Source organism: Crocodylus siamensis, chromosome 5 (genome assembly GCF_052110815.1).
Source record: "Crocodylus siamensis isolate JL-2025a chromosome 5, ASM5211081v1, whole genome shotgun sequence".
Classification (NCBI taxonomy): Eukaryota; Metazoa; Chordata; order Crocodylia; family Crocodylidae; genus Crocodylus; species Crocodylus siamensis.
In genome coordinates, this window is record NC_143399.1 from 117,758,131 (window position 1) to 117,773,049 (window position 14,919).

Sequence of the window (14,919 nt, forward strand, 5' to 3'; positions counted from 1 at the left end):
CCTACTGACCATTCCAGCCAGAACACATTTTTTTTCCCCTGTAAAAAAGTCTGTAAGGTGCAAATCTACTCTGCCTTCTGCCTGTATTCCTTGTCATGCGGTGGGTCTGTCCCAATGAGCAACTCTGAGACCAAATCAGGAATTAAATCAGAAGACAAAGGATATATATTTACCCCTTTCTCCTATTCCATTTTTTTTTTCTACTTTAGCATAGGCCCCCAGAAGTGGCTCTCACCGAGGAGGGAGAACTGCTTTAGAAAAACAAACGACAACAAAATCGCTAACTATTAATACGTCTCATACATGTAATCTTTTAGGTCCGAGTCTTCTCCCAGTCATACAGATATGACTGCCCCGGAAGTCAGAATTACAGTATTCATTTTTGTAAGTGAAGGCAGAACTAGACATGTGTCTACAGAATTTTTCTAAGTGTTAGTGAAGTTTTAGGCTAATAGATTTCTTTAAATCTAAATTTAAATTTAGTCCATAAGGAGCAATTCTCACCTGTTTTCTGATGGACTTCAGACTTACATAGCTAATTGTCTTTCTCTGCTCAAAGAAAACAGTTTAGCAAAAATGGAACGGTGGCAACCTCTGCTGCAAAGGAGGAGCTGTCTGTCCTCCGCAAGTCTGTTCAAAACAAGAGGCAAGAGTATTTAAACAGGTGCTTTGCACATATCTTTCAGCTCAAAGCCCCCTTTTTCCTTCAACACTGTAGAAAAGCAACAGTTTGCATAATGAAGCCAAGATGGCCCAGGGAATACATGGGATTCCTGTAGGCTGATTTTGAGGCACTCGTATGCAGTTGTTATCATTTAAAATCTTCCCAGGTGCGTGTTGCAAGCAGTTAAGGCTAGTGCAGTACTTGTGGCATTGCCTAGACCAGGCGTGTCCAAGCTTTTTGAATGTGGGGCCAGATCATGAACTTTTTATCACCCAGTGGGCGGGCAAGCCATATTAAAAGACCTCACAGGAAGAGGCATCACATCAGGAAGTGATGTCACGTGACCTTCGACGCCAATGAAGTTGCAGGAAATGACAATGAAATGGGTCTGGAAATGTGCCTAGCTAAAGTTGTGGTTTTCAGAAAGTATGTGTGTTTGGTATGGCTTAGGAACAGGACATAATTTTTCTGTGCAGGGGGTTGGACTACATTATGGCTGCTCAGCTGACTACCTGCAGGCCACATGTGGCCCACAAAGGGCCAGGGTGTCGCCCACAGTTGACACGGGGTCTGCAAGCAGTTAATATATAGGGCATGGGCCTGGGCAGCCACCTCTCCCACTGCTGTGCAAGGGGGAAAGGCCTGTGGGGCGGGGAGGAGTGGTCCATGTCTCGCAAATGTAGCCTGCATGGCTGAGGATGGGGGTCTGCATGCTGCTGGAGCAGCCCATGCAGTGAGGGGGTCCTAGGGGCCCACCCCCATAGTGTGCAGTCTGTGCAACACATGCTGGTGTCATCTGGAGCCCACAGACTCACCAGATCTGAACAGCCCTGGACTAACTATCCCTGAGATCCTTTACTAACTTGATCATGGTCATTGTGGTTAATTAAATAGAAATTGTAGGCATATACTGCAGAGATGTGGAAGAGATTACAAGGATAAGGTAGTCCAGGGCTGTTCAGATCTGGTGAGGCTGTGGGCCCCAGATGACACCAGCATGTGCTGCACAGGCTGGGCCCCTAGGACCCCCTCACTGCATGGGCTGTTCCAGCAGCATGCAGACCCCCATCCTCAGCCATGCAGGCTACATTAGCAGAACCTGAACCACCAAGGAGGCGGCTGGATGTAGAGTGCCTCTGGGCCAGGCTCCTCCTGCCTCCCACCCAGCCTGGCTCTGGCAACCCCGCGGCCCCGGCCCCAAGGCACCCCCAGCTCCGCGCAGGAACTTACCTTGTGCCTCTGTCTACCACGTATGTGGGCAGGGCGCAGGCCATGCTGCAGCTCCCCTGGCCACAGCCAGGGGCAAGGTGTGGAGCCAGACAAGAAGCTGCACACGCTGTCCCCAGCTCATATAACAAAGCACGGCCGGGGCAGCCCTGCGCCACGCAGCCCTCGGGGCAGCGGTGGCAGGACCCGGCTCACTGATGAGCCTGGCCCTGCGGGGGTAAGCAGCTCCCCTCCCCTCGCTGCCGGCTGGGGCCCGTGGCAGGCCCTGCCTGCCTCACCTCGCTGCCATGGGCCGGATAAAATGGCTTGGTGGGCTGCAGGCCATATGTTGGACAAGCCTGGCCTAGACAAAGTATCCCAGCTGCTGTCCAAATGCTAATCAAGCATACCTGGAAATGTACAGATTTTAATGGAGAGTCCCATTTAATGTGAATCACAGTAAAATGTAGTTGGAAAGGACCTCAGGAAATCATCTAATCCAAGCCCCCACTCAAGGCAGAAGCATCCCAAACAAATCCCAACAACCCAATCCAGAAAATGTACAACTATTTAAAACAAAGTATTGACAACTGTAATCATCTACTTGTATTTGCAGTGATTTTTGTTTTCCAGAAGGCTCAGGGAGGCCAAAAATAAGACTAATTTAATAGTACTTGAATATTAAATAGAACATGAGCAAGGGAAGGAAACAGAAATGTGATTAATGGGCAAGAGTCATGACCACAAGGGTACATTAGTGGCAAGAGAGAGAAAGAGCTGCTTTTATAGCACAGCATCTGTTTGCCCTTGAAACTCACTTGTCAGTATATTCACAAGGGTTTTTCCTGTCTTTCATGATGTCCAGCATTAAAGGTAAGTAAATACAGTCCCACTAGTTCATCTATATCACCACAGTGAGGATTTCAGTTAATTCCCATTTCTAATTCCTGAAAATTAGTTGCAGTATTATTGAGAGTAAAACAGGCCAGTTTCAATCTTAGATAATGATTCCTATTTTTTGCTGCTTGTCTCATTGTATTTTCTCTGTATGAAAATGTCTTCATGTAGTGCTGTCTAAGTTTGCCTTTTCTAAATATTCATTTAGCAACCATATTTTTTTTTTTTCCTCTCTGCCCTCACAGTTTGCAGAGTGGTGTTTAGAGTATGGTGCTCATGGATGTCGTATTCCCGACCGACCTTACTCCCTCTTTGAAGGTAAAGTGATGTTACTACTAGCCATATTGCATCAGGATGAAGTACGATATTGTGGTTGTGGCTCGTGATGGGGAGCCAAGAAAGCTGTGATCTCGTCCTCTATGTAGAAAATCTTTTAAAATCTGCACTATACCAATTTCTAGTATAGAAATTCAGTAGATTCACCAGGTTCTGGTGAGTTCTCAGCTTTTGGAGTTCTGTATACAAGTGTGTCTTGGGACAAAAGTCTGGACAGTGGGATGGATGATGGTCCTTCCTCACAGGAATACCATATGGATCATCACAGGTGAGGGGCTGGGTGAGGATGTTGACAAGTAAATGTGATTTTTTTTTTTTGAGCCATGTTGGAAAACTTGCCCATCAAAACTAAGCCCTGACAAGTGCAAGGCTAACGTTCCCTTCCTTGAGCCCTAACAACATCCAAATTCCCTCAAAAGCTAGAGAGAGGGGGGAAAATGCCATTTGGCAATTAAAGTCTTTTCAGCTATTCCCCAGATAGATTTCAAGGGATGTTTTCCTGCAATCTCCTTGATCCTTACATAAACCAAAACAGAACCATAGTCTTGAACCTGAGATGGTTTTAAACTAGCTTCTCTGTTTTATTTGTAAACTGAGTCTAGTGCGCCATCTAGCATAAATATGTGAAATTACAGGACTTAATGCAGTTTTGCTCAGTCACTGGTAAGATAAACCAAGGACATTCAAAAGATGAGAAACTTGTTGAGATCAGGAAGCAGCAGCTTTGTCCTTTTTGACTGCTTAGGGGTAAATGGTGACCTGTAAGAACCTCTTTTTAAAATGGAAGTGACAGTTTGGGAGAGACTGACAGCTCTTGAGGCTCACATTTTAGATGATTATTAATAATTAAATTTTGCAAAATCTAATGGTTCAAAATTGTCCCTTCACAAACATGCACAAGCATTTTCACTCTGTGAGAGTTTTAACCTAAACATGGTTGAATAAAACTGGGCCCTGGTACCTTTTAAAACAGTTGTGTTCAACCTTGTGGGGCCAGGTCCAGCGCAGGGTTGGTGTGCCTGACCTGGCCACACACCAGCCTGACCCCATGTGCTGGGCCATGTTGGGATCTCCATGGATCTTGAAACTTGCTGCTCCTCTGCTGCCAAATTGTCAGACACATGGAGAGACTCACAGGCTGAATGACACTGCTCCATGGGACAGATCCTGAGCACCACTGCTTTAAGATATCTTCTTTCACACCAGAGGCCTATTTAGGAAAGCTTTCCTGCTTTGAATGAGCAGTATAAAAGCTGGCAAACTTGACTGGGGGAGGGCTGGGTTCTTTGCAGTCTTTTTAAACATCCTCTCTCATTAAAACACTGCAACAGCTCCTGCCTTATGTTTCTTATCTAAAAGAGGTAAAAAAAAACCCTTATTAAAAAAAAAAAATCAAATTCAACACACAGGAAGTAATTGTTTTGGAGAGCAATCCTTGTTATCTTGTTAAACTGCAAAATAACCATTCCTACAGTGCTATATACCAGTGGTCTCCAAACTTTTTTGATTGTGCACCCCTATCAGTAAAAAATTTTTGAACACGCACCCCCAATATATGTATATTTATATAAATATAAGTAGAAGTTCTAGTATTTTCTTCCCGCACTCCAGTGGATCATCCTGTGCATCCCACTTTGGAGACCATTGGTATATACCACCGGTGGGAGAAGTCAGTTGGAAAACATTACAGGTATCTTTGCAGAATAGCAATACTTATCTAAAAGTGATAAGATGACTTTACCACTTTTGATATTGAAATTTCCTTTGTACTGTGTCTTGTATGACAGCTTACACACAAGGGCCTTTCTTTTTTGAGGCATGTGCATGCAGCTTCTATGTACATGCGTACATGCCTACTGGGGCTGTGTGATATTTTGACGAGTGTTTCGTTTCGAAGATGTTTCGACGCATTTCAAGCTTGAAACAGCGAAATCGAAACTAAACAAAAGGCTTCCAAAAGGCTTTGAAATTAAATGAGGGCACTCAACCTGTTTTGAAAGCTTTCAAGTTTTGAAGCAGCCCGGTGGCAGGAGGCAGGGGAGAGCCAGAGCTGCACTCCGAGCGGCTCTGCCAGCCTCGTGGAGCTCAGCTAGGCGGCGGGATAGCTGGTGGCAGAGCCACTCCAAGCACGCCCCTGGATCTGAGTGCAGCCCTGGCCAGTGGCTCTCCCCCACCTCGTGTGCCAGGCTCAGCTCCGTGGGGCTGCAGAACCTCCCAACACTGGACTGTGCTTGCCAGGGCCATGCTCCGAGCGTCTTCACTACTGGCTATCCTGCCTCCCGCCACTGGGCACAGCTCCATGGGGCTGGCAGAGCTGGTCAGAGTGCAGCGTTGGCAAGCACAGTGCGGCAGCTGGAGGCTCCGCAGCCCCATGGAGCTGAGCCTGGTGGAGAACCAGTGGCGGGGCCGCTTGTAGTGTAGCACTGGCCGATGGCTCTCCCTCGCCTCCTGCCACCAGGCTCAGCTCTGTGGGGCTGGCAGAGCTGCTCAGAGTGCAGCCTGGTGGCAGGAGGTGGGGGAGAGCCAGGGCTGTGATCCAGCTGGCTCTGCCAGCTCCGGTGGCCAGGGCTGCGCTCTGAGCGGCTCCACCACTGGCTCTCCCGCTGCTGGACTGAACTCTGTGGGGCTGGTGGAGCCGGTCGGAGCACAGCTCTGGCTCTCCCCCACCTCCTGCCCCTGGGCTGCACTCCAAGTAGCTCCACTAGCCCCGCGGAGCTGAGTTTGGCAGCAGGAGGTGGAGAGCTACTGGCCAAAGCTGCGCTCTGAGCGGCTCTGCCACTGGCTCTCCCACTGCCAGGCGGAGCTCCATGGGGCTGGTGGAGCCACTTGGAGTGCAGCCCGGTGGTGGGAGGCAGGGAGAGCCCAGACTGTGCTCCAAGCGGTTCTGCCAGCCCCGTGGAGCTCAACCTGCCCTTCCAGTGCTGCTGGACTCCTCCCGGGGATGTGGGCCCCCAGATCTGCGAGCGGGATGACGAGGCTGCATCAGTCTTCCTGGCACTGGGCACAGGCTGCGCCCAGTGCCAGTCCCAGGCAGCAGCAGCAGCAGCCTCCTGTCATCCCGAGCGCAGATCCAGGGATCCGCACCCCCGGGAGGAGTCTGGCATAGCCTTCCCGAGGGTGTGGACCCCCAGATCTGTACGCGGGAGGACAGGAGGCAGCTGCTGCCGGCAAGTGACACGAGTTTTGCTTTCTGCACTTTGAGGTGCAGTTTCCCAAATACCCCTGTACCTATCTCCTTGAAACTTGGCAGGCTTCATGCCCTCAGAAGGGGCATCCCTGCAGTTTTCATCTGAATCAGGCAAGAAATGACAAAATTATAGGCATTTTCATGATTCCCCATTATAGCCTATGAGTGAAAGGGTGAAACCCGTCGAAACGGGCAAAGCAGTTTCAAAGAAACTGAATGGAACAGTGCTTCGAAACTAAATGAAATGCAAAATGAAACACTGTCCCTTCACAATGGCGAAACAGAAGTTGAAATTAAACGGTGCTGTTTCGCACAGAACCTATACCTTGCTTACCTAGCATGCTGGGGTCTGCCAACTTTATTACAAATGAGGTTTCAGAAAATGGAGGTTATTTGCAAAGCTCCCCACATGGAGACAGTTTAACTTAGAACATTTTAGACTGAAATACCTTATTTACCCAAAATGAACTTTACTGCCCCCCCCCCCCCCCCCAATAATTAGATTCTAGGCATGGAAAAACGTATTAACCTAGAATCTAATGATTGGGGAGTTATCTTTGAATTTGCCCCACCCAACGTAGCAGGAAAGCAGCAGTGGCAGGGAGGGAGGGGCAGGTGGTGGGTAGGCAGTCTTGCCCCCCACCCCCACTGCTTTCCCCAGACCCACTCCTGCCCTGCACTACAGAGAGCAGGTATAAAAGGTGCCAGCTCAACTGGGGCCATTTGGGGGCAATGCACAGGCCTCCTTCTCTGCCCAACCTTTGCCTTCCTTCTTGTGCTGAGTGGGAGCAGGCTGGAAGAAGCAGGTTGTGTGCTGCTCCTTACAGCATGGAGCCAGAGACGGTCGAGAGTAGTTCTGGGGCTCCCCATCCGTGCCCCATTCCTGCATCCGCTGGGAGTTGGACTGCTCCAGCTGGGAGCTGTGGGGAGCCTGGCTTGACTGGAGACCACAGCAGATTCTCTTCCTTGCCAGTGAGAGAAACAGGGGAGATGAGCTGGGCAGAGAGCTGAGTAGGAATCTGTACTGTTGCTATGGTCCCTAGCCACACCAGACTCCCTGTACAGCCACCCCCTACAGCTCCCAGTTAGAGGAGTCTGATACCTGAGTCCAAGAGGACATTATTTGTTTTCCCCATGATGAACAGGGGGAAAAGACCTTGTCTTGGAATTAAGTAAATATTGTTTTCAAACATGGAGGAAGAAATTGTCCCTGATTTGAAGTGTGTACAACCTAAGCCCTTACTCCTGCAGCTGAATCCATGCAGTCTGGCAAAGTCCCAGGGACTATGAGCCATGTTAGCACCATGTTAGTACAAAGAATGGCTGGGTGGAGGCTGGTATGATTGGTTGAGCTACTTCTGGTTTGAACTGTTTTGATTCCTAGGACATAGTAAAAAGAAGAAACCAATGTATATGTTTCAGGCATGGCAGGAGCTATTCACTTCCTTTCGGATGTATTGGTACCAGAGACTTCCTGGTTTCCAGCATTTGAACTCGGACCTCAAAAGAGAGAAAACAAAGTGGAACAGGACAGCTAAGAAATCCATTTGAATGGAAACTAGATACCAAAAGTGATGAGACTGTCTAGTGCCTCTGATACTGACCCAACTTTTAATCCTAAACAAGGGACAGGCTAGTCCCTTCTCTCACCGTCTTCTCCAAAGGACCACAAGTCATTAGAGCATGAATGAAAGAAGAAGCCACATCCACGTTTTGTTGAAGTTTTGCCTTCAGTGGTGGAGAAAGAAAAATTAAGTTCTGAATTCTTTTTTTGCAATTCTTCTCTTCAGGTCTTTCAAGTGTCTGCATGTTTCTTGGTATTGTCTGTGGACATGAGTCTTTTGCAGTAGGCTAAACGCTCTCCATTTGTGTGAATCCTAGTCCTGTCCCTTTGTGCATGAATTAACAATAGCAGCACCTTTTTCTGCAGTGTGACTACTGATACAATTCTGTCTGATGTGACAAACGAGAGAAATCTGGATAGTATGGTACCCACATTTAATACCTGCTTGTCTAAAGTGAATTGGTAATTTTGAAACAAAACAAAGCGTGTTTGTATTACTGCTTTGTTTTTCTCATCCTGTACAGAGACGTTTAATGAGACAGGCCTAAACTTGAGTAAGTAATAATTCTCACACAGTGTTCATTTCCTGAACTCATTACTGTCCCCCAAAATAGAGGCATCCAAAATCATTAATGGAAATTGTAAACTTTCCTGCTTTTAGAGAGCCACTTCTCTATACAGTTGCAGCAGGAACATATTATTTCTTGTTCTCTGTTGATAAGTGATTTAGGGACTGCATGCTGTTATCTGTTCCAGCAAACAACAGTAGAACAGTGAAAGCATTTCTATGTCTCTTGTTCACATACTTTGGTTTATAATAAGCGCATCCTGTGAAGTTGTGTGATCTAAAATATGCAAGTAAATGTAGGGAGAGGCCAGGGAAGCTTCTTGCTGGTAACTCAGAAATTAGCACCACTTCTGAAATCAGAAAATGAGTTTTTCTTCTTTCACCTTCTTCTCTTTTTAAATTTGAAGAATCTAGTATGACAGGGGCAATTGTTAGCTTTGTGGGAGGCACAGAAGTACTAACAAGCAAACAACCTATCAGTGTTGACCTGCAGTTGAAATGTGTCTTAAAAACCCCAGTCCCTGCAGTTAAGGCTTGAATTTTCATTTTCATTTTAATACTTTTCATTTTAATACTTTCATTTTCATTATGTGGTGCATTATCAACTCACCCTAACAGTATTGTGCAGCTTTGTTACACCTCTGTGTACTCGTGAGTTTCTAGGCCTCTAGTTCACAAAGAGAATTGAGCTCCTTCAAAATAGGTCCCAACAGCAAATGGTACATAAAGCTTTATGCTCTCTTCTTCTGTTATACTCTTCCAGGTATCTCATTTTAATTGACAGCTACTATGGACATAGTCTGACTAGTATCAGAGACCCAATTAACCTTTTATTCATGTGCTGACATAATTATGAACTCTGCCTTCATGTTGTTGAGTCACAGGCCTGTTGTCATAATCAGTCTCAGAACAGTAATAAGTGACTTACTTTCCTTCTCAGGCATTATTTGCAAGTTATTAAACTAAGACTCTGTCTTAGTTTCATGCCCTAGTGGAAGCAGTACAAATGGAAAAGCAATCTAATACAGTACAGCTCGTATCTTCACATCTAGCGTTGGTCAAGGTGGGTCTGTAGGACATAAACAGCACAAGAGAATTTGCAAACCCAGTAGAAGACAGAGGCATCCAAGGCTGGCTGCCATTCAGGAAAGGGAAGGGATGGAAGTACAGACACGGGTAACAGGTTACTTAGTAGAGAAGGAAAGATGGTGGTAAAAAGAACATGAACACGCAAGAAAGGGGCCATGAAGCGTCTGGCCCGAGCAGGGGAGGACTACACTGGGGGAATTGGACTGACAAATCAATTTTACTGAGTTAAAAGGAGCAGGAGGACTTACCACCTGCCAGCTGCTCCAAGGTAGCTGTTTCATGTATCTGCTCCTGTCCTGCAACACACAGGTGAGCGATGGTCCTTTACTCTGTTTCATTCACAGTTAGACTCTCCCAGGTCATCTTTCAGTAGCCACAGCTATTGTGGACTTGATGCACACCAAATTCCTTCCTGACCCCTAGTAATTCTATCTAATTAGTTAATTTCTCCATAACCTGCATTCAATGCATCTAAGAAGGCCATGCCAACTGGGCTGTTTATAGTTGGCATAGTTAGGGCAAGAACAGTTCATGTTCCCTCTGATCCCTGGTCTTGGCAAGTATGCTCTTCAGTAAGGAAATGGACCTGCTGTGGAAGCCCATTAAAATAACAACCTGGGCTCCAGCCTGCTTCTCCGGTGGTTCACCTTACCAACTACTTTTATTCTACAACTGTCATGCAACAATGGAACAAACCAAGTCTAGGTAGGTAAGGCAGGATTTGTCCCTCACTGCCTTCTTGTCAAACTGCAAGACTTCTCTACATATGCAGCAGAATCTCATCAGGAGGAAGTGGCATGGAATATATGTGCTCTTTCTAGAGGCTAGTTTTAAAAAAAATAACATGTATTAAAGCTGTTCTGTAACTGGGCTAATCACTGGAAAAAAATGTTCAAAGTAGTCAAAACAAGGCCCAGGACGGCTGCCAGCTATCTGCCTGTATCTATGGCTCCCAGACCTTTGCTGCTGATTGAAGTTGGTGCCATTTTCCTCGAAATTCTCTTTATGGGCACTAGCTCCATTGGAAATGTACTGTGTAAAGTAAGACAGGTACAGCAGTATATTGTTCTCATCTTCACACATCTTTTGCAATGGATCCTTCTTTTTGTTACTGCAAGCTTTGTGATGCACGGAAGGCAGTGGGCCAGCAGGTGTGGATGTTGTGTAGGTCTGCCTGTGTATTTAAACAGCAAATTCTAGGATTTTCTTCTTTTTTGTGTGCGTGTCCAGGATCCACAGCTAACTAATATTTTAAAATGTCTCAAAGAGTCCTTGATTTTGCCTTGTCCATGTGTAATAATCCATCTCTTGCAAAAGAACAGCAGTGGTGTTAAAATCCGAGAAGCTCTGTGTGTAGAACAAGAATTTGCTAATGTTTGGTTTTTTGGTTTTATTAGTAAAATTCATTATATGTGGTGGTAACCTGTAAAAAAAAAAGCAACACCTTTCATGCACATAAAATGCCCATTTCACCATACAAAAATGGTTTTGGCCTCCTTAGCAGATGAATAGCTACTATTTGCATTTTATTAAATGAAATAGAAATCTCAAAGGGTGAAAACAAGTCTGCAGCATATTTTTCTAACCTTCACATTAATAGCCCTGAAAATTCCCCAGTGCTGCTGACCCCGTTTTCAGTCCGAAGCAGTATCTTTACTCAGTGCAGTTTTGCTTGCTGGTTGCCTGCCTCCCTGGATCGGCGTATCACATGTTTGGGCAATAGATTCTTCAGCCTAAGCCTAAGCTTAAAAACCTCTGATTTTACAAAACTTCTTACAGTCCAAAATGTTACTGCCCAGTAAGTTTGCCCAGAGGCTAATAGATATTTTCCAGTTTTAAGGGAGTATCCACCAAACCTTTCATAAAAGTCAGTTGTGTAATGTGTTTCAACTGTTACATTTCCCTTTTTCTTAAAGCTGCAGAGATGAGGCTTTTTCACGGCCTTTTCAGAAAGCATTAAATGCAGCTGTATGCAAGACCACAATGTGTAGCACTCTTTGAGCAGCATGGTTTAAGTTGCAGCCCTATCTTCATCATCTTCTAATGGGTCACCGGAACAGCACTCCAGCCTTCATGAATCTCATTTTTAAGTACCTGTTACCATGTGTTGCATGGGTCTACTACTGTGCAGTAAGACACACAGCAGTTATACAATGTGACACAAATCTCTCCACCCCATAATGCTAGCTCTAGACGTAGCCCTATAGCTCACCCCCTCTCCATATCAGCACTGCAAAGCAGGTAAGACTTTACAAACCCTCCCACAGATCTCTGCCTTATTCAGTAACAACTCAGTTTATAGCTGGGAGCCAACAGTTAACCCACAGCTTTCAGAGGGAAGCGGAGAAGATGTGTGACAGGTGCTTTTCCTTTGGTTCCATAGACTGCTGCAGTGGCCCAAACATTAACCGAAGGCCCAGCTCCCATAGGGTGTAAAAGTGGATTCATGCACCTCTAGTCAAAGCCTGCAGATAGTAGAAGACACACCCTAATCCTACATCAAGCAACCACTGAGTTTACAAGGTTGTCTAGCTCACATACTTACAACCTTTTCCCTTTGTGCCCTCCTTCCCGGTCCTACTCTGCTGTACTATGGTTTGCTCAGCTCTGCTAGGGTTAATGGATGGTGCCTATCAGAAGGATTGTCTATGATCAAAGCATCTTATATGCCTTCAGAAACAACTACTGAACATACCCTGGCCCTACTTTGCCCTATTCTTGGGTGGGTTTCAACCCTTCTGGTTGGGTTGTCCTGCAGTGATACAGAGACACAGACCATTCCACATAAAAATCCATGCTTCCAAACCCCTTCTGGTTTGCTTTGGGCCAAACAAAAAAAATCTGTGTGTCAACCTAAAGCAGGTAGCTTAGAGTCATTGAGCTAAGTGCAGACAGTATGGAAACACTGGTGAGTGTTTAGTGCATTTTTGGTGCACAGGATGGTGGAACAGACTTTTAAAGGTGATATTTCTGCCAACCCATCTCAACACTACCACTATTACAGCCCTGTAAAGGTGGAGACCGATTAAAATGGTACCAGTAGTACATTTGTGCTTTTTTTACTTTACGTCTTCCTGGAAAATATATTCCCAGGTGTTAGCTGCCAAAAATATAAGATGCCAGAGGGTTGAAACCATCACCTGTCACCACATTACCTATTCCTGAAGTGATAATGAAATGCTGCTGCTAGCACATTCTTTGCCAGACATGGATTTAAACAGGCGCACAGATTTTTTTATTATTATTGTTATTATTTGGAGAAACTCTCATTATTTTTACCTAAGGATTAATAAAGTATAGCCTTAGTAAAAAAGGCACCTGCAGGCAATGGAGATGCACCAGAGTTGAACTTGGTCATGTTATGGGCAAGTGGGAGGCTAGGTTGGATGGGGAAATGGGGAAGTAGCATGGAAGAGAAAACAAGCAAAAGGGGAAGTTTCATTGAAAAAAAATAAGTATTGCTCTACCTGGTATGACAACAGTGTCTTGTAGGTTCAGTGGAATGAACTGTCAGTCACTGTGGGACACACATGTAGGTATGTGTGTATGTGTATGTGCTTGTAGGGTTTTTCCCCCCACTTCTCACTCCCTCCCCTCCTCCCAGCTGACTGCAGCCCAGCCATTTGCCTTGCCTCTTCCCCTTCCCAGTTAAGGTGACTGTGTGCCAAGGAGGTGACTGGTTTTGTGAGCAGTGAGGGTGATGGCCAGGCCCTGATATGAGTGTCATCAGGCCTATGACAGGCCTGTAACAACTGGGCCACAAGCAACATTTTTGTCCTTCTGGGCATGTAGACTGACACTCAGCCCAACTCACCCAACAGACTTGCAACCCATCTTGGTTCCACAATGGTTTCAAAGCTCTGGGCATCTTCCTAGGCCTGCCGTTATAGCTAGCCAAGAACTGGGAAGGCCCCAGTCAGGACACTGAGGCACAACTACAGTGGTCATGCTGGCATCTGCCCAGCCTCTCCTACCATGCCCCAGTCCTGGTCAACAACTAGCAGGCGCTACTCTGTAGCACAGGTGTACAATCATGGATCTGCCAGTGACCATGAGAGCCCAAAAGTCTCTAAAAGCTCCTCATGGACTGCTTCTGGCATGGTTGCCACTAGCTCCAACAGGCTGTCCCCTGCCTTGTCCAGCAGGGGTGTTTTTGTTGCTATGAAGTGTGGCACACTTGGCCCTGCCCCCTTCCCTCTCCACAACTTTTTCCCAACTCACACACACACAGATCTGGCCAATGGGAAAGTATTAGTGAGCTAAGGGTCTGTAGTATAAGGAATATCTGAACATGCTACATTGAATTTACAAAGCAGTTATGCTTAGGATGCTTTGCCCAGCAGCTTGTATAAAGGAACACGTGCTAACATGCCTTCCCTGCTCTTCCCAAAGCAAGGCCCACACAAACACCAGCTCTGATTCACCTCTTGCTTGCACCAGTGTAAATGAGCAGTGAGTCCCTCCTGGAAGTTGGAAAGCATAATTTAGAGAACAGCAAATAAATGAGATGGGCAGTGAGATGCCATGCTACAGCAGGTTTCATTAGCAGTCATAGGAGCATGCTTGCCAGCTGGCTCACAAAAGAGCCCATTAGCATTACTGTCCTGAAGGGGCTCGTGTCTCCCTTTTCTTGGCAAAGGTAGGGATGGTCTAACTGCAGTCTCGACAGCTAATTCAAGGGCTAAGATGCATAATGTCCACTGAGGCCTATGTACCAGGAGAGTGCTCTAACCACAGGCTATTGCTAGAGGAGACAGAGGCTTTTGATCATATCTAGTAGGTAAGGGCAGTTATCTATGTAGAACAAGACACAAGCCATGCAAAGACACAAGTTTTTCACAATCAGACAGAAGTAGACTTCTGAACAGCTACACAAGTTAGCAGAGGTTTAAAATTCCCCAGTGGAACAAATGGAGAACCTTGCATTGCCTGCGTAACCAAATATCTGATGCGGCGCACAGGTATGCATCCTCGGGCTCGCAACTGGTGTGGTGAGCACCCCTCCTCTCTCCCGCTTTCCATGTTGAAGTCAGGCAGTCCTGGTCTAAGCCCTCCTCTTGAAGGTGGCCCACTAGTCTCCAAACTTTTTTGATTGCACACCCCATCAGTAAAAAAATTTTGAGCACCCCCCCCCAATATATGTACATTTTTTATAAATTATATGTATATGTACTACTCGTGTACTGTACATGACACGTGACCGTCTGACATACAGACCAAGTGAGGGTGCCAGTGTCAACCCGTATATTAAATATTAGTAAAGCTTAAGTTCTTTCTTATTTTTTTTAGATAAAAAAATAAATAGAAATAGAAGTTCTAACATTTTCTTCCCACACCCCAATCGATCGTCTTGCGCACCCCACTTTGGAGACCACTGCACCAGACAGCCAAAAGGGGACTATATATGG

General features: G+C 46.0%; 1 protein-coding gene across 1 annotated transcript in view; it reads left to right on the top strand.

The window, feature by feature from the left end:
* The window catches only part of LANCL2 (LanC like glutathione S-transferase 2), a 47,601-nt gene extending 32,829 nt beyond the window's left edge, over nt 1-14,772 (top strand). Inside the window, exons 8-9 of the mRNA XM_090050027.1 lie at nt 3,013-3,085; nt 7,713-14,772. Coding sequence (XP_089906153.1) covers nt 3,013-3,085; nt 7,713-7,828 — 189 coding nt within the window. The 3' untranslated portion in view covers nt 7,829-14,772. The remainder of the gene's footprint in view (nt 1-3,012; nt 3,086-7,712) is intronic.
* The last annotated feature ends 147 nt before the right edge of the window (nt 14,773-14,919 follow it).